The following is a 20,857-nucleotide window of genomic DNA, read 5'->3' on the forward strand; positions in this document are numbered from 1 at the left end:
TCCCACACTCTACATGTCAGCACACTGAAATTCTAAATAAGGAGTTACAGTCAGTATCAGAATGGGTGATTAATAATAAACATGTCTTAATTACATCTAAAACTAAACGCATTGTATTTGGTTCAAAACATTCTCTCGAAGACCTAAACAAGTGGAGTTGTACATAAAGGGTGTGACCATTGAGCAAGTTGAGGAAGCTAAACTCCTAGGTATAACATTGGATGGTCAATTATCATGTTCAAGTCATATAGACAAAATTGTTGTGAAGATAGGGAGGGGTCTGTTATAAAAATATTTTCTGTACTAGTTGTTCAGGCTCTGGTCTTGTCCCATCTTGAATATGTCCGGTAAAATGGTCAAGTGCAGGAAAGAAAGAACTAGCAAAGCTGCAGCTGGCTCAAAACAAAGCAGCACGCCTTGCCCTTAACTGCACATACAGACTGCATGCCAGTCTTTCCTGGTTGAGGGTTAAAGAGAGATTAACTGCTTCTCTTCTAGTTTTTATGATAAATATTACTGTGATGAAAATAACAGATTGTCTGTGGAATCAAATAACATTCAGGTCAGACACCCATATATACCACACAAGACATGCCACCAGGGGTCTCTTCACAGTCCCCAAATCCAAAAGGAATTCACGGAAATGCACAGTTTTATACAGAGCCATGATTGCATGGAACTCCCTTCCATCCCCAATTATCAAGCAAACAGCAAAATTACCTTTAAAAATGGATTAAACAGCAACTCATGGAACTGCGGGGACGGTGAGGGGACACACACTAACACATGCATAATTTATTTATGTATTGTTTGTATAATTTTTTTTTGGTATTGTTTGTATATCGCTGTATTTTAAATGTGTTTCACTGTCATTGTCTATCAGTGTATCCATTTTTTGTTACTTGTCATGTTTCATGTTTTTTGTGGATCCCAGGAAGAGTAGCTGCTGCTTCTGCAAAACGAATGGCGATCCAAATAAACAGATAAAAATACAGAAGTATGAGAGACCATACCTGCTACAGATTTAGTTAAAACAGCTTTTAGTTTCTACACAATCTTCAGAATACCCTAAAGATGCCTTTTGGGCAGTTCAGTGTTGGCGGAGGACCTTTTCATAGAGGAATGTGCTTGTTTTTTTTAAAGTTGTGTTTTTGTACTTTTGTGTTTCCTGCACACCCTAATTTCTTAATGTGTAATTGCTTGCTGCACTTGTGATGCAGGTCTCCCTTGCAAAAGAGCCTTTGGTCTCAATGCGACTCCCTGCCTAAATAAAGGATAAATAAACAAAGAAATAGCATTGGCTAGCACTCACATTAACATTGGCTCACATTAGCATTTGCTCACGGTTCACAGAAGTAGCCCTCCTTAATCAAATGGGCCTGGTGTATTTTTCCACAAACTAGAGTGTAATGTCAAGTGCAGGCTGCACTCCTCCCTGCCTCCTAAAGAGAGCAGGCTGTGTAATCTTCAGATGTGACATGAAGCCCTAAGCAGGGTTCAGAGTTGAAAGGACCTCCCTTCTCCTCGTTAACATGCTCCCTCAGGGTGCTGTGTGAAGAAGTGGGCCCTGAACAACAGAGGCCCCTCTTAGCTCACCTCAGCTCTGTTCTGTTCACTCTTTAGTTTTTGATCTGTTTCACTCTCTCTCTTCTCACTTTCATTTTTTCCTTTGCCTTTCTCTCACCCTCTCTCTCACTCTCTCTCTCTCTCTCACTCACTCACTCACTCACTCACTCACTCACTCACTCTCTCTTTCTCCCTCTTTCGCCCTCTCTATGTCTCTGTAGCGCCCTCTTTCTCTCTGACCTAGCACACAGAATGAGGACAGTGACAGTTCTACTGCCATTAACAGCACAACAGCTGCTTCAAAAAGGAGAGAGGGGGAGATGGAGAGGTGAGAGAAAGAGAAAGTGGAGAGAAAGGCAGAAAGAGGGAGAAAGGATCGAGGAAAGCAAAGATAGGAATAGAGAAGAAAAGGAAAAGAGAGACAATGTTTAATTCTGGTGATGTGTGAACGTCAAGGGGGACCCCTGGGGGTATCTGTCGGTGAATGGCCTCCTTGACAGATGCTCCAGGTTGGTTCCCGCGCTACTTAGTTGTCAGTGAGAATGCCCTCAGTAGCAAATCACCTCTCTGGTATGCAGTAATGTGATGTGTCATTCCTCCAGCCAGAGTGGGGATATCCAACATTTAAATTTTTTATTCAGAATTACTGCATGGTTGGGAAGACTGAGATTACCTAAAGCATCTAAACTGGAACAACAATTTCAGTAACAGGCATATTAAGGTCAAGTAAAAGATTGGAATAGTTTAGAAAAATGTATGTTATTTATATTTGAGTAGAAATAGATTAATTAATCAATCAATGTACATGCAAATAAAAAATTCATCCTGCAATAGAGCATGCTGGGAAATATGATATTGATGGGCATGCTTTTTGTTAAACTCTAGTTATTAACACCAACACTGCAGTTATTTTACACCACTCTTACAGAGTTAATTTAACTCCTGAATCAACAATAGAAATGTAACATTCAAATATCACTAGTTAACACTGGCCAGTTTGCTGTGTAGGGTTGTGCTAACACTGTGCAGCCAGACAACACTATCATTCAGTACAGCTGGGAAACAAACAACACCCACTGAGAACCATGCTCCAGCTAACTGAGACAGCATAGCCACCTACAGTGAGGGAAAAAAAGTATTTGATCCCCTGCTGATTTTGTACGTTTGCCCACTGACAAAGAAATGATCAGTCTATAATTTTAATGATAGGTTTATTTGAACAGTGAGAGACAGAATAACAACAAAAAAATCCAGAAGAACACATGTCAAAAAAATGTATGAATTGATTTGCATTTTAATGAGGGAAATAAGTATTTGACCCCCTCTCAATCACAAAGATTTCTGGCTCCCAGGTGTCTTTTATACAGGTAACGAGCTGAGATTAGGAGCACACTCTTAAAGGGAGTGCTCCTAATCTCAGCTTGTTACCTGTATAAAAGACACCTGTCCACAGAAGCAATCAATCAAGACCAAAGAGCTCTCCAAGGATGTCAGGGACAAGATTGTAGACCTACACAAGGCTGGAATGGGCTACAAGACCATCGACAAGCAGCTTGGTGAGAAGGTGACAACAGTTGGTGTGATTATTCGCAAATGGAAGAAACAAAAAATAACTGTCAATCTCCCTCGGCATGGGGCTCCATGCAAGATCTCACCTCGTGGAGTTGCAATGATCATGAGAACGGTGAGGAATCAGCCCAGAACTACACGGGAGGATCTTGTCAATGATCTCAAGGCAGCTGGGACCATAGTCACCAAGAAAACAATTGGTAACACATTACGTCGTGAAGGACTGAAATCCTGCAGCGCCTGCAAGGTCCCCCTGCTCAAGAAAGCACATATACAGGCCCGACTGAAGTTTGCCAATGAACATCTGAATGATGAGGAGAACTGGGTGAAAGTGTTGTAGTCAGATGAGACCAAAATCAATCTCTTTGGCATCAACTCAACCCGCCGTGTTAGGAGGAGGAGGAATGCTGCCTATGACCCCAAGAACACCATCCCCACCGTCAAACATGGAGGTGGAAACATAATGCTTTGGGGGTGTTTTTACTGCGAAGGGGACAGGACAACTTCACCGCATCAAAGGGACGATGGGACGGGGCCATGTACCATCAAATCTTGGGTGAGAACCTCCTTCCCTCAGCCAGGGCATTGAAAATGGCTCGTGGATGGGTATTCCATTCCCATAGAAAATCTGTGGAGGGAGCTGAAGGTTCGAGTTGCCAAACGTAAGCCTTGAAAACTTAATGACTTGGAGAAGATCTGCAAAGAGGAGTGGGACAAAATCCCTCCTGAGATGTGTGCAAACCTGGTGGCCAACTAAAAGAAAAGTCTGTGATTACCAACAAGGGCTTTGCCACCAAGTACTAAGTCATGTTTTGCAGAGGGGTCAAATACTTATTTCCCTCATTAAAATGCAAAATCAATTTATAACATTTTTGAAATGTGTTTTTCTGGATTTTGTTGTTGTTATTCTGTCTCTAACTGTTCAAATAAACCTACCATTAAAATTATAGATTTCTTTGTCAGTGGGCAAACGTACAGAATCAGCAGGGGATCAAATACTTTTTTCCCTCACTGTATGCTCTGGTACGTTGTCCATTTTAGGACAGAGTTGTGTGACTTTGTCCTAATATGCACACAATATACAGTTGAAGTCGGAAGTTTACATACACCTTTTATGGCGGTTTTGGAGCAGTGGCTTCTTCCTTGCTGAGCGGCCTTTCAGGTTATGTCGATATAGGACTCGTTTCTCGAATACGAGCAGCACGGACTGGCGCAGCTTCTTCTGGAACTCGTCACACATGAAGACGTACAGGATGGGGTTCAGGCAGCTGTTGAGGAAGGCCAGGCTAGCGGACAGGGGAATCGCGATATGCACGACCAGGTTGAGGCCTGGGCTGCTGTCTTCCATGATGTCCAGAAACTGGAAGACGTGGAAGGGCATCCAGCAGATGAAGAAGGCCAGGACGATGGAGACGATGATCCGGAGGGACGTGCGCGGTCTTCCTCCATGAAGGCGCCTGGCGCGGATCCATATGGCAACATAAGAGCCTATGATGACCAGGAAGGAGATGAGAAAGCCCAGCAGGAAGCGGAACACAACCAAGTTCCTGTAGGTGGAAGAAGCAGGGTGCAATGAATAACTGCACGTTGTCCTATTATCATTGTGTATGATCTGCCGAAAGATAGTGAACGGGAGGCTGCAGACCAATGAGGCTAGCCAGATCCCCACACAGATGACCTCTGCCTTGCGTGGCGTGCGCTTGTTATGGGCCCACACCACCACCCACGTGGACAGACAGCGGTCCAGACTGATGGCCGCCAGGAGGAAGATGCTGGCGAACATGTTGAGCACAGTCACCATGCTGTTTAACTTGCAAAGGATGTCACCGAAAGGCCAATCATATCCACGGGAGATGTTGATGATATAGAGCAACAGAACGGAAGTGAAGAGGAAGTCAGCCAAGGCCAGGTTGAGGAACCAAACAGAGTTGACAGTCTTCTTTATCCTGCAGCTCGTCACGTAGATCACCAAGCCGTTGCCAATGGGGCCAAGCACAAACACCACACAGTAGACAACCAGAGATATTATGTCCAAGTGCCTTGTGTCCAAGAAAGAATACTCATAGTCCATCCCAGTTGTCACATTGGAATCTAACATGTTAGAGTTTTCTGAAATTAGAAAGAAATATTACCAATTATATTTTAGGCTCTGACACATTGTAATCTGAAAAATAGTGCTGATCATCAGACTTTTCTAGAAGAGAGATAATTTGAAACAGGTAAGTCAGTATCTTGCAAAATGGTGGGTATTTTGTGCAACCTTGCACACATCTACTGCACTGCTATAGATGAGCCTTAAATATCTGTTTATTTGGATGGCCCAATGGGGGAAAAAGAGAAAAGGTTACATTGTGGTAATTTGTTACCCCAGTTTTCATTAATTTCCCACCTATTATGACCTGGTATGACTTTCAACATGCAAAGTCATTAGTATGGAAAATGTATGCACTCACTAACTGTAAGTCGCTCTGGATAAGAGCGTCTGCTAAATTACTAAAATGTAAAATTTAAATGTTTTACTGTGGATATAGATCCTGTTTCCTCCAGCATCTTCACAAGGTCCTTTGCTGTTGTTCTGGGATTCATTTGCACTTTTCGCACCAAAGTATGTTCATCTCTAGGAGACAGAACGCGTCTCCTTTTTTGATCGGTATGACGGCTGCGTGGTCCCATGGTGTTTATACTTACGTACTATTGTTTGTACAGATGAACGTGATGCCTTCAGGCATTTGGAAATTGCTCCCAAGGATGAACCAGACTTGTGGATGTCTACAAAAAAAATTCTGAGGTCTTGGCTGATTTCTTTTGATTTTCCCATTATGTCAAGCAAAGTGGCACTGAGTTTGAAGGTAGACCTTGAAATACATCCACAGGTTCACCTCCAATTGACTCAAATGATGTCAATTAGCCTATCAGAAGCTTCTAAAGCCATGACATCATTTTCTGGAATTTTCCAAGTTGTTTAAAGGCACAGTCGACTTAAACCTCTGACCCACTGGAATTGTGATACAGTGAATTATAAATTACATAATCTGTCTGTAAACAATTTTTGGAAAAATTACTTGTGTCATGCACAAAGTAGATGTCCTAACCGACTTGCCAAAACTATAGTTTGTTAACAAGAAATTTGTGTAGTGGTTGAAAAACGAGTTTTTAATGACTCCAACCTAAGTGTATGTAAACTTCCGATTTCAGCTGAACATGTGCTGCTCAAACGGACACATGCACAATCCAAGGCGTCTCTCAGTCTAGCCATATTTATTGGAGCAGATGCTCCAACAGCATGATGACATGATCATGAAGAGACCTTTACGTGGCCTGAAATAACCATATGCTTGGCTAGCAACACAGACATCTCTACATTATTAATCTATGTATATGTGATCTATGTGATGCGGAATAGATACTTTGTATTTTTTAGTTTGGTATCAATTTACTTCCAGTGGTGATAATGTAGCATTCAGAAAACATTCAGAAAACCTTTATATGCATGACATAAAGACTCTTAACTAATGGATTGGTAGGACAACATCTCTATTTTTAACATTGAGGTACGCCAGATACACCCAGAAGACTGAGGTTTGAGTATTTGAAATTAATGTTGCTAGGTTGCCATTAATCTTCATATTGACATTCAAAGGCTATAGATAGGCATTGGTGAAAATATTGAATAAGTCAGCAACTCAAGTGTATTATGATCATTTGTAGGTACAGTACATGAATACTTGTACCGGAATTGTAATTCATTTTAATGAATGAACGGAATGATACATAGTGTAGCTGCTATGTCTCTCCTTTCCTCTCTCTCTCTCTCTCTCTCTCTCTCTCTCTCTCTCTCTCTCTCTCTCTCTCTCTCTCTCTCTCTCTCTCTCTCTCTCTCTCTCTCTCTCTCTCTCTCTCACTTTCTCTTAATCTGTCTTTCAATCGCTATCTTCCAAACTGTGATTTGTAATATCAGCCTTACTCGCTCTCGCTATAGTGGGTGGTAGAGTTGTATGCCTGCAGGCCCTGTGGCATGACCAGGTCAGCCTTTTATTACTGTGAATTACCATTCATTACACGCATACATACATACACACATACACACACACACACACACACACACACACACACAAACCACCACCACCTTTCAAGGATGCAGACGGCATCAGTATCAGTATGCTAGACTGCTGTGAGCTGCACTGAACCATGCCATGGTTGGGCTAAACTCAGCCTGGCTTGCTGAGATGCTCTGGGATGGTTTAGATTGGGGTAGGCTTGACTAAACTAGACTGGGATGAGGTATACTTTGCCAAACTGAAGAAGCTTGACTGATCAGAGGTATATCTTCCTCAGGTAGTTGACTGAGGTAGCTAACAGGTTATATTGTGCTGAGGTACAGTATAACTGAGGTAGCTTGACTGCTCTGGATTGGACTGGAGTGACTCTTATCCCCATCTGCATATTTGTATACTATTCTACTTAGGTGATAAAATATTGTCTGTTTTTTACAAGCATTAAGGTAATGAGGTATAGCAGACATTGGAGGAGACATTGGAACATTCCCCACCTGAAAGATCCCCTAATGGTGGTAATACGATAGTCCGCGTTTGTCTCGAGCAAGCACAGAATGACATTGGGCTTTGTTCATTAAAGAAATCAGTGGGGTGTAAGATGTCTATGTGGTGCTTTATCTTCACCTGCTAACCAGCTTGTCTGAGAGGAACAGGACACAGCTCTGCTACTACTATTAGGACGAAAGCGGATGCATTACACAGGATAATGGGCCGTTGAATAAATGAAAACCTCAATCTGGTACACTTAAGGCAGTGTGTGTGTGTGTGTGTGTGCTTGTGCGTGCTCATACTGGGCACAAATGTTCCTGTAGTGCAGTCCTTCTCAAATAGTGGGGCGCTCCCCTCTGGGGGGGCTCGGAGCGATACCAGGGGGGGCGCGTGTGACCCCGGGGAACATGCTTAGTTTTGCCGCAGGGAGTAGTTTTTTTTTGCACCGAACAAGAGCACACAGCACAGAGCAGGAGATATGAAGTGCAGATAACAAACCCTTAAGAGACACCATGGAAACATATTTAACAGGGATGAAAAGAAAGGCGGAGAGAGACGGAGATAATGAGACAAACGTAAGTCTCCCGAAAGCTAAGACGAGGAAATATGACGAAGCGTATGTAGCGCTTGGCTTCACTGTGACTACGGTGGGAGACGAGGAAAGACCGGTATGTTTACTGTGTCTAAAAATGTTGGCAGCGGACAGCATGAAGCCAAATAAATTAAGGCGTCACTTAAAGACATTACACCCCAATCACGCTGATAAGCCGCTTGAGTTTCTTTAGCGAAAACGTGCCGAATATTGCCAACAATCGTCCCGCTTTGTGAATGCTACTTCAGTAAACCAGCGAGCACTGTTAGCATCATATAAGGTGGCGTACCAAATTGCTCAGTGCAAAAAAAAACACTCCATAGCAGAGGAGCTGATACTGCCTACAGCATTAGACATGGTCTCTGTCATGCTGGATGACGCAAGTGCTGCAAAAATAAAAACTATCCCTCTGTCCAATGACACTGTCGCCAGACGTATAAATGACATTGCTAACGATCTTAAAGAACAGCTGGTAGATAAACTCAAAGACAAACGTTTTGCCTTACAGTTCGATTAATCAACTGACAGCAACAAAGACTATTTGTTTATCGCTTATGTACGTTTTGACATGACAAACTCCCTGTGTGAGGATCTACTTTTTTGTAAATATGTCAGAGACAGAGCCACAGCTGAAGAGCTATTCAAAATGCTGGACTGCTTCCTGACAGAGAATGGGCTAAAGTGGAAGAACTGCATTGGTGTTTGCAGTGATGGTGCACAGACCATGGCAGGGATGAGAAAAGGACTTCGGGCACTCATCAAGAAGGCCTCACCTAATGCTGAGTGGACACACTGTGTTATACACAGAGAAGCACTGGCATCAAGGCACCTTTCCTCTGAATTAAGTGAGGTTATGACTGACATTGTAGGTGTAGTCAATTTTATAAAGACCAGACCACTAAAAACAAGAGTCTTCTCTGCTATCTGGGAGGAGATGGGAGCTGAACATCAAGCTGTGCTGTTTCACAGTGAAGCAAGGTGGCTGTCAAGAGGAAAAAGTCTTGTCCTGAGTTTTTGAGCTCAGAGAGCAGATAAGAATGTTTTCGGAGCAGGAGCACAAGTATGACCTCGCAGAAAAACTTAGTGATGAGAACTTCCTGGCAAAACTGGCCTACCTGAGTGACATATTTGGAAAGCTAAATGAACTAAATCTACAGCTTCAACGGAAAGATAAACACCTCCCTCAGGTCACAGACAAGATCAGCTCTTTCACTCGAAAGCTTGCAATGTGGGGCAGGCGACTTGATGAAGGAAATACTGATTCATTCGAGAACCTGCATGAATTTGTTGACACTACTGACTATGATGCCACCTCAGTGATTCCATATATTAAGGAGCATATTTCATCACTGATGGGATTCTTTAAAAAGTACTTCCCTGAAAACAGTTCCCAATATGACTGGGTGAGAGATCCTTTCAATGCACCAGCTCCAACTGGTTTCAGCTCTGCAGAGGAGGACCAGTTCATTGATATGACGTCTGACTCCACATTGAGACTGAGGTTCACATCACAGACACTGAGTGAATTCTGGCTGAGTGTAGAGAGGCAGTATACACTCTTAGGGCAGAGGGCCATGGGCATTCTTCTTCCTTTTGCAACATCAGAGACTGGCTTCTCTGCTGTTGCTGCACTGAAGACCAAGTACAGGTCCCAGCTAAACATTGAGCAGGAGCTGAGAGTTGCAGTATCATGCTTCAAACCCCGCTTCGAAAAGCTGTGCACTGCAAAACGTGCTCATTGTAGCCATTAATCCTGACTTCCTCAATTTGATAAAAAAAATCAGCACAAATTGTTTTATTCATTTTTGTTTTATAGGTCAAAGTGTTTCATATATTGTGCTCCTGAGTTAATGTTGCTGATCAATTTGAATTTATTATTATTTATTGATTATATTTTATTAAATTTTTCAGTATGAAATGGTCAAAAAATGTTTACAGTTTAAATAAGGATTAACATATTTTTTTTTGAATTTCAGGCAAATTTATGCACTTTAAGTCTTTTCTGTTACAGACTAAAAAACAATGTTAATAAAGTTATACTTAATCTATATTTCTTTCTTTTTTATTTTTTTGTTTTCTTTAATGTTAATAAGGATACAATGTTATGCAGAGGTGTACTTATAACAATTTTATAGACAAATGATACTATTTACAGTCGCGGCGGAGAGTTGGGGGGCGCGGAATGTTAACTTTTTCCTAGGGGTGGCGTAACATAAAATAATTGAGAAGCACTGCTGTAGTGTGATATGTGATTGATGTGTGACTTGGTGGACCAGGTGTAGGGATTTATTTTCTGTGAAGGACAGTCACAGTTATATTCTTTAGAGCAGCAAGCACTCTTCATTACTTCATTTCTACAGCACTGATGCACTAGCTGGGTCACAAAATACAGGTGCAACTACGAAGACTAATAATGAGATCAAATGTGAATAATTACAACATGTGATTTCATCCATAACATTGGCACCAGTTGTCCTTGGGAACCCAAGGACAGGAGTTCTTCAGGGAACAGTTATTTGCTCGCTATATGAATAAAAGCCCAGTTTTGGAGATCTATTGTCCAAAACTGGTACACATGCTCCATTGTGAAGCTCTCGTTTGACAGAGAGCACAATACTAAGCACTGAAATAACAAATTACATGTGGCTGCCTCAGGTCTGCAATCAATGGGCGACTTCAGCAGAACAACTTAAACAAGATCAACGAGAGCTCCTCCTACACTAGCAATCTCTCCTGATAATGACTCCCCATGCCTTATACAGAGCCTAATGAAGGAAAACTTGAAATGTATATGAATTTGACATTTAAAACCCTTTTTTCTGCCATTGATTTTGCATTTGTACGCCACATGCCAGGTTAGAAGGAGACTGCTGGCCCCTCGCTCGCCTTGACAAACCGAGGAACACAAAACCACCGCACATCCTGCAGCCCCAGCCTGCCTGGCTCCCTGGTGAGGAGAAGAGGGATGATGTCGAGGAGGAGAGTAGAGAGGGATGAGGTCCTGGAAGAGGAGAGAGGGATGAGTTCTGGGAGGAAGGAAATAGGAATGAGCCGAGGTCTGGGAGAAGGAGAGGAGAGAGGGATGAGTTCTGGGAGTGTGAGTGTGAGAGATAACTTGTAAGACGCTCACTCCACTCGGTCACGTGCGTTTGCGATCAGAGGACCACTGGTTTGAGCCCGGTAAGAGGACAGGGACAGTGGAGGAAGCGATGCTGTTAGCATCACATTGACGTCAGTTTCACATGCATGCACACACACACACACACAAACACACACACACACAGATAGGCAGTATTTATGATAAATGTATTAGAAATACATACAGTGCCTTCGGAAAGTATTCAGACCCTTTGACTTTTTACACATTTTGTTACGTTACAGCCTTATTCTACAATGGATTAAATTGCTTATTTTTCTCATCAATCTACAAACAATACCCCATAATGACAAAGCAAAAACAGGTTTTTAGATTTTTTTGCAAATGTATAAAACTGTTTTTCCGTATTTACATAAGTATTCATACCCTTTACTCAGTACTTTGTTGAAGCACCTTTGGCAGCGATTACAGCCTCGAGTCTTCATAGGTATGACGCTACAAGCTTGGCACACCTGTAATTGGGGAGTTTCACCCATTATTCTCTGCAGAGCCTATCAAGCTCTGTCAGGTTGGATGGGGAGAGTCGCTGCACAGCTATTTTCAGGTCTCTCCAAAGATGTTTAAGTCCGGGCTCTCGCTGGGCCACTCAAGTACATTCAGAGACTTGTCCCGAATCCATTCCTGTGTTTTCTTGGCTGTGTGCTTAGGGTCGTTGTCCTGTTCGAAGATTAACCTTCACCCCAGTCTTAGGTCCTGAGCGCTCTTGAGCAGGTTCTCATCAATAATCTCGCTGTACTTTGCTCCGTTCATCTTTGCCTCGATCCTGACTAGTCTCCCAGTCCCTGCCGCTGAAAAACATCCCCACAGCATGATGCTGCCACCACCATGCTCCTCCAGACGTGAAGCTTGGCATTCAGGTCAAAGAGTTCAATCTTGGTTTCATCGGACCAGAGAATCTTGTTTCTCATGGTCTGAGAGTCTTTAGGTGCCTTTTGGCAAACTCCAAGCGGGCTGTCATGTGCCTTTTACTGAGGAGTGGCTTCCGTCTGGCCACTCTACCATAAAGGACTGATTGGTGGAGTACTGCAGAGATGGTTGTCCTTCTGGAAGGTTCTCCCATCTCCATAGAGGAACTCTAGAGTTCTGTCAGAGTGACCATTGGGTTCTTAATCACCTCCCTGACCAAGGCCCTTCTCCCCCGATTGCTCAGTTTGGCCAGGCGGCCAGATCTAGGAAAGATCTTGGTGGTTCCAAACTTCTTCCATATAAGAATAATGGAGGCCACTGTGTTCTTGGGGACCTTCAATGCTGCAGAAATGTTTTGGTACCCTTCCCCAGATCTGTGCCTCGATACAATCCTGTCTCGGAGTTCTACGGACAATTCCTTCGACCAGATGGCTTGGTTTTTGCTCTGACATGCACTGTCAACTGTGGGACCTTATATAGACAGGTGTGTGCCTTTCTAAATAATGTCCAATCAATTGAATGTCCCACAGGTGGACTCCAGTCAAGTTGTAGAAACATCTGAAGGATGATCAATGGAAACAGGATGCACCTGAGCTCAATTTCGAGTCTCATAGCAAAGTGTCTGAATACTGAATACTTAGGTATTTTTGTTTTTTATGTTTAACACATTTGTGAACATTTCTAAAAGTCTGTTTTCGCTTTGTCATTGCAGATTGCTGAGGATTTTAATTTTCTTTAATACATTTTAGAATAAGGCTGTAATGTAACAAAATGGGGAAAAAGTCAAGGGAAGTCAATACTTTCCGAAGGCACTGTATTTCAATGATCTTTGCATATTTTGTCATTTGTATTTAATTTTCCTGATCTACAATCCAATGTATTTTGTAACAAGATACTTTTGAGAGCTGTAATTTGTATTTTCAAAAAACAAAATACTTTTCTATATAATTTCTGGTTCAGCTTTAAATGACGTTCAGCTTATAAAGGCTTCATAAAGCCTTCATAATGCCTTCATAAGCACTACATAAATGTGTTACAAAGCATCTATAACCATATGTCATACTTTATGAAGGGTTCATAAATGTAGCATAACTGTGTGACATAATCACCCATGTCAAATGTGACAAAACCCACTATGTCAAAAATGATATAAACATGTTTTTAATAAAGGGTAACATGTTGTGCTGAAGGATGGCATACGCTCTAAAGTGATTTAATGTAAGTCACATTACACCTAATCTCGTTCCTAGACACTTACGCCCAAATGCGCGGAAGGTCTGGTGGACCAACGCATGAAACTTGGCCTTCATTAGTTATGGTTAGGTTTAAAATCAAATTTTAAGAAGATCAATTGTGGAAATTGGCAGGGTTTAGCAATAATTATGACGTTTTGACTGTGTTAAGTAGTGACGATGACAAATAGTTTACTCAGTAAGGTCACTCATATAGAATTCTATGGTAACTCCTACTAAGGCCAACTTTGAACGGTTGATAGCCCATGCTTGAATCTGCTGTGTGTGCAATAGCCTGGGGACGACGTTACACCAAGAAACACTTACCTTGATGAAAGCCCCCAAACTAAAGAAATTGAAAATGTATTTATTCTGGAACCATGTTACATGTTCCTCAGTATACAAACACAACAAAAACGAGCCAAACCGCGCGATGCTGGGCCAAGTCAGGACACATTCACCCACTCCCCTGCTGAAAGATCAGCCACAAATTATTGGCACCATTGTAACAGGTTGTAATCAAGCCCTGGTCTCCAGCATGGGAACAGAAGAGGAATACCTTGTACGGTAGTCTCAGGTTGGACTACTCTAAATCATCTTGGTTCTGACACACACACAAATGCTAGCTTTACAGGTCCATCAACTATTTAAATACATCTCACTCCCTACAGTAACCTGTGGATCATGAGAGAACCTTCATTAATCAGCAGAACGTTAATAACTTATTTATTCGCATTTTATGTAGTGTCCTGTAATACTTAGTTTGAAGTGAGACACCTTCAGTCATTCATAACACATCCATAAAGGCTTAATGTTGTAAACCCAAATGTATTAACGCTTAGGGAATTATCACTAACAGCTAAAACAAATACACATTAAAGACCAAATACAAACATTTAATTTATTTGTAAAAAAAATTAAACAATACAAATACATGAAATGTCAAAAAGTGCAGCAATGCAATTCCATTGAACATTACACCGGGCTGTGAATAGTGTAGCTTGTCCCTGAGCTGGCAGACGAATGGTTCTTGAATATCTTCCTGCTGGAGTTACTGCATGTTGGTGGCAGGTGCGGGCGGCAGGTGGCTTAGTGGGTAAGAGCGTTGTGCCAGTAACCGAAAAGTCGCTAGTTCTAATCCCCGAGCCGACTAGGTGAAAAATCTGTCACGTGCCCTTGAGCAAGGCACTTAACCCAAATTGCTCCTGTAAGTTGCTCTGGATAAGAGCGTCTGCTAAATGACTAAAATGTAAATGTTGGTTCCAACCTTAAAAGTAGCAACAAAGAAAGTTAGCAGGACTGTTAGGAAATGTCTTTGTCACACCATCTGGATAAAGGCATTTCTGTGCTGCGCCAGAAATTCCAAATTGGAAGATGCAAAACTCCATTCAATTTGTATTATTATATTCCTATTTAATTTACTAATTGCATGACGTGACTATGAGACATGGCTGTATCTAGGGGGGTTTGTGTTTAGCTGAGCCTGCTAGCTACCTACATTTCTGCTAGCTAGCAATTGCTGTGAAGTCACCGACCTTATTTGAAACAACGATTGCTACAGTATGTAATCTAACTCAACACTTAACTACTACATTTTCACAACTACATTTACATTTTGGTCATTTAGCAAACACTCTTATGCAGAGCGACTTACAGGCAGTGCATTCAACTAAGGTAGATTAAAAAAAATAATCACAGTCCTAGCAAGTAAAACGTTTGTAGAACCATTACTGAGAATGTTGTGGTTGTTAAGGGCTACTTGCTAATGTATTTTTATTAAATTCAATACTTTTCAAATGTATGTTGTAATTTATTTTGATACATTTTACATTTTAGTCATTTAGCAGACGCTCTTATCCAGAGTGACTTACAGTTAGTGAGTGCATACATTTTTCATTTTTCATATTATATTTGATACGTTGGTCTTTAGGGTATTTTGTAATTGTATTTTGTAATTTTTGTTCATCCCAACGCATGCATACACACAACAGCCTCTCCATCGTCCCCAAGTTCACAGCATATATCTGCGGCTACAGTAGCTAGTACAGAGCAGAAATCATCCAGTAATCAGGAGAGGACAGGAGCAGATAAGGTCATTTTTCAGGTGAAGTAATTAAAGATGTGGCTGACAGCGGAGGCAGGGCCTCAATGTCCCTCAGGAGTATGTTGAGAAAGCCACATTATGCTGTATCTCGAACTACATGGCCAAAACCAATCCTGTCTCCTGTACAGAGATAGATATGCAGAAGAAGGAGTGGAGGGGCAGGAATTTGGGTCATTTTAGTCATTGAACATGATACATCTGACATCTTAATAGGATGTGCTCTAGTTTTAGGGGAATATATTTTCTCCTTCCCATCTTCAGTGAAGATGTGTTGGTCCTCAGGTGGCCACTTTTTAAAACTCTTCTCTCATTGGGATCTAGTACAGAACCCTGATCCCACCAGTTTGGCAGAAATAGAAAAGAGTTCCATGCCCGAAGCAGGGCTATTCAATTCCAGGGCCAAAACAGATTTGGAATTCGTCCAATTTTTTGTTTTTATTTCTCTCCTTATAATAATATAATAATATGCCATTTAGCAGACGCTTTTATCCAAAGCGACTTACAGTCATGTGTGCATAACATTTTTTTTTGTGTATGGGTGGTCCCGGGGATCGAACCCACTACCTTGGCGTTACAAGCGCCATGCTCTACCAGCTGAGCTACAGAGGACCTTCTAATCAGGGACTGATTCAGATCTGGCACACCAACTGAGTGAACTGAGTGAACTCTTTGACCAATCAGTGACATGAATCAATCAATTTACTACCGGGTAGAAAAGACATCCAGCAGTACTTAATTCGGCCCTCCAGGCCTGGAGTTGAATTGCACTGTCCAACAATATGATATCTAATTATGTGCTCAGAGATCTACGGATCATGTTTGTTCTGTACAATACAGTTGCACAGGGAGAGGTAGAAGCTGTGAACATTTCAGACATGATGAGTTAAAGGGGAAAGTGATTGTTTCGCAAAAGTAAACACCTCTATTGAATCCCATCAGACCTGTTTCCCAGTGGCTCAGGCTTCTTGTTATCATTTATCCCAAATAAAAGTTCAAGGAAAATACTACCTGGGATAAAGCAACATTTCATTTAGTGAATTCATGACTGCCTCCTTCCCAACCACTATCCATAACTATTTTTCGGTGGTGTTGTCCCCTTTTGATTTGAATGACTGGCAGGGCAGAGGCAAAGCCTTCTCATAGTGCACCACTTTGCCAGTCCTCTAGGCATTAGGCAGAGGCTGACAGATCCTCTTTTTGGGAGAAGTGGCGGCTTGTGAGATTGCTGCACCAGCTCAAATGTCTGGGAGCGCTGCACCCTCCTCGATACACAGAGCACTTTGACAGAGAGACTAGGGCTGCATCCCAAACCCTATGGGCCGTGGTCAAAAATAGTGCACTAAATTGGGAACAGGGTGCCATTTGGGATGCCGATCAGGCACTGAGAGGCAAAGTACAATTACACCATTCCTCAATTCTCGCACACCGGCACCTCTGCAAAGAAAGCACTCAACCCACATAACATAGTTGTCAGTGTTGCGTAATATCAGGAAATTCTTCCTTGGGTTCATGAAGGTATGTTGTTTGATATATAATCTAAATTGTGTTGTTCTATTGATTTTGCCTCTAATCTAAATACATGCTTTGATGGTACTAATGTACTACCCAAGCTTAAAATAAAAAGGTGGCATAGTCTGCAGCTCATCAGATATAATTTACAATACAATACAATACATGTAACCACTAAATCTTCCACTTTTACTCCAAAAAGACATTTTCTTATCCATTGTCTTTGCTACACAACCTCATTTGATTTACGTTGAATTGGTTCTTAAAGAGATCACTGTTATATTGAGAGCAGCCAACAAAAAAACATCAACATATTCAATGTTTTCTTTCTGTGAGATTTTGTCACATTTACAGCATTGGTTTCAATGTTCCGTCTAAATGCTTTACGTGTCTCTGGCTCTGATGTGTATATATCTGCTGGTTGATGCATATATAGCTTCCCTTGCTTTTGGAGACAAAAAACATTTTGGAGACAAAAAACACATCAATAGTGATGCCATGGAAAAGATTGAGAACTTGCTGTATATATTGTGGTTTTGGAACACACACTGTGCTATATACAATTATTCTCACTGTTTGTTTCTGTTTGAGGCTGAAAAAAATCGTTTTGCATTGTGAACACCTAGCCAGTTCTCTCTCATAAAGGCTTTTCACACTGCAAGTTCTGTCCTTAACCCTGTGTTAAAATTAGCCCTGGGCTAAGCCAATAATTGTGCAGTCTGTAGGGGAGAGTGGGGTAAGTTGAGCCAAAAGTGTAAGTTGAGACAACCTTATTTCTAGGAAACCATACACAAAATGTATCATTTGACCAAATATTTAGTAAGATGTCGTCATTGCATGGAGTCTGTGATGTAAGAAACCACATGGACCACATTTTGGGGACCACATTTTGGGGACCACATTTTGGGGACCACTTTTGGCTCGTGAGCGCTACTTTCAAAACTACTGGCTAAAAAGTATACAAAAGTACCTGATAATCTCTTTAATAGTATATAATTCACAGTCAAGTCATGGGTGGGCCTGGGACAGCATAGGCCCACCCAATGGGGAAACAGGTCCAGACAATCAGAATGAGTTGTTCCCCACAAAAGGGCTTTATTACAGACAGAAATACTCCACAGTTTCATTAGCTGTCCGGGTGGCTGGCCGCAGGTGAAGAAGCCGGATGTGGAGGTCCTGGGATGGCGTGGTAACACGTGGTCTGCGGTTGTGAGGCCAGTTGGATATACTACCAAATTCTCTAAAACAACAATGGAGGTGGCTTATGATAGAGAAATTAACATTAAATTATATGGCAACAGCCCTTATAGACATTCCTGCAGTCAGCATGCCAATTGCACGCTCCCTCAAAACTTGAGACATCTGTGGCATTTTGTTGTGTGACAAAACTGCACATTTTAGAGTGGCCTTTTATTGCCCCCAGTACAAGGTGCACATGTGTAATGATCATGCCGTTTAATCAGCTTCTTGATATGCCACACCTTTCAGGTGGATGGATTATCTTGTCAAAGGAGAAATGATCACTAACAGGGTTGTAATCGGGTGTAGCTCAGTTGGTAGAGCATAGCAAGTGCCAGGGTTGTAGGTTCGATTCCCATGAGGGACCAGTATTAAAATGTATGCAGTCACTCTGGATACGAGTGTCTTCTAAATGATGTAACTGTAAACAAATTTGTGCACAAAATAAGCTTTTTGTGCGTATGGAACATTTATGGGATCTTTTATTTCAGCTCATGAAACATGGGACCAAAACCTTACATGTTGTATTTATATTTTTGTTCAGTATAGATTAAGTAGATGAGATGGTGCTGCAGTGGATAGCAGGCGTTTTACGGGCCCCTGAACAATTCTACTACTTTGTGTTTTTTTACTCTGGTCTTTACAGTTTTTTGTACATAAGTTCTCCGCCATCATTTCCTATGTCCGAAAACAGCTTCTGGACATCAGAACAGTGATCACTAACCGCGATTTGGACGACAACTTCTACTTTAACGAGTCAGCTGCTGTAGATGTTCTGCTTACTCTAGACAAGGCCATAATCCCCAGGACTCTGAAAAGGAAGCATTGCCGCAAAAGGGGCAGACAGGCAGGCACACAGATGAAACTGCATTGGCATGCAAATATACCACCCCTACCCTCCATTTTTTGGGTGAACGTACAGTCACTGGAGAACAAACTGGACGAGCTCTGTTCGAGACTATCCTATTAACGGGACCTGAAGAACTGTAATATCCTATGTTTCTCAGAGTCGTGGCTGAACAAGGACATGTATAAAATACATCTAGCTGGTTTTTCTATGCATCGTCAAGACAGTACGGCAGAGTCGGGTAAGGTTAGGAGGGAGGTGTGTGTCACTTTGTTAACAACAGCTGGTGCACAATCTCTAATGTTAAGGAAGTCTCAAGGTTTTGCTTGCCTTAGTTAGAATACCTAATGATAAGCTGTAGACTACTTACCAAGAGAGTTTTCATTTATATTTTCGTAGTTGTCTATTTACCACCACAAACCGATGCTGGCACTAAGACCGCCCTCAACAAGCTGTATACAGTGAGGGAAAAAAGTATTTGATCCCCTGCTGATTTTGTACCTTTGCCCACTGACAAAGAAATGATCAGTCTATAATTTGAAAGGTAATTTTATTTGAAAAGTGAGAGACAGAATAACAACAAAAAAAAACAGAAGAACGCATGTTAAAAATGTTATAAATTGATTTGCATTTTAATGAGGGAAATAAGTATTTGACCCCCTCTCAATCAGAAAGATTTCTGGCTCCCAGGTGTCTTTTATACAGGTAACGAGCTGAGATTAGGAGCACACTCTTAAAGGGAGTGCTCCTAATCTCAGTTTGTTACCTGTATAAAAGACACCTGTCCACAGAAGCAATCAATCAATCAGATTTCAAACTCTCCACCATGGCCAAGACCAAAGAGCTCTCCAAGGATGTCAGGGACAAGATTGTAGACCTACACAAGGCTGGAATGGGCTACAAGACCATCGCCAAGCAGCTTGGTGAGAAGGTGACAACAGTTGGTGCGATTATTCGCAAATGGAAGAAACACAAAAGAACTGTCAATCTCCCTCGGCCTGGAGCTCCATGCAAGATCTCACCTCGTGGAGTTGCATTGATCACGAGAACGGTGGGGAATCAGCCCAGGACTACACGGGAGGATCTTGTCAATGATCTCAAGGCAGCTGGGACCATAGTCACCAAGAAAATAATTGGTAGCACACTACACCGTGAAGGACTGAAATACTGCAGTGTCCACAAGGTCCCCCTGCTCAAGAAAGCACATATACAGGCCCGTCTGAAGTTTGCCAATGAACATCTGAATGATTCAGAGGAGAACTGGGTGAAAGTGTTGTGGTCAGATGACACCAAAATCGAGCTCTTTGGCATCAACTCAACTCGCCGTGTTTGGAGGAGGAATGCTGCCTATGACCCCAAGAACAGCATCCCCACCGTCAAATATGTAGGTAGAAACATTATGCTTTGGGGGTGTTTTTCTGCTAAGGGGACAGGACAACTTCACTGCATCAAAGGGACGATGGACAGGGCAATGTACCATCAAATATTGGGTGAGAACCTCCTTCCCTCAGCCAGGGCATTGAAAATGGCTCATGGATGGGTATTCCAGCATGACAATGACCCAAAACACACGGCCAAGGCAACAAAGGAGT

General features: G+C 42.0%; 2 protein-coding genes across 2 annotated transcripts in view; one reads left to right on the forward strand and one right to left on the reverse strand.

Annotated features, from left to right (window-relative positions):
• The window catches only part of LOC311111696 (protein kinase C-binding protein NELL1-like), a gene marked incomplete at its 3' end in the record, with an annotated part of 508,863 nt that overhangs the window by 164,104 nt on the left and 323,902 nt on the right, over positions 1-20,857 (forward strand). The gene's annotated exons all lie outside the window — the stretch shown is intronic.
• LOC311111103 (chemerin-like receptor 1) lies at positions 1,846-5,233 on the reverse strand (the record flags this gene model as incomplete). The annotated part of the gene is made up of 2 exons (XM_084153770.1): positions 1,846-1,863; positions 4,283-5,233. 2 exons carry the CDS (start codon positions 5,231-5,233, stop codon positions 1,846-1,848), a joined length of 969 nt encoding a protein of 322 aa, XP_084009896.1.

Source organism: Coregonus lavaretus (assembly GCF_964263955.1).
Source record: "Coregonus lavaretus genome assembly, chromosome: 37".
NCBI classification, from domain to species: Eukaryota; Metazoa; Chordata; class Actinopteri; order Salmoniformes; family Salmonidae; genus Coregonus; species Coregonus lavaretus.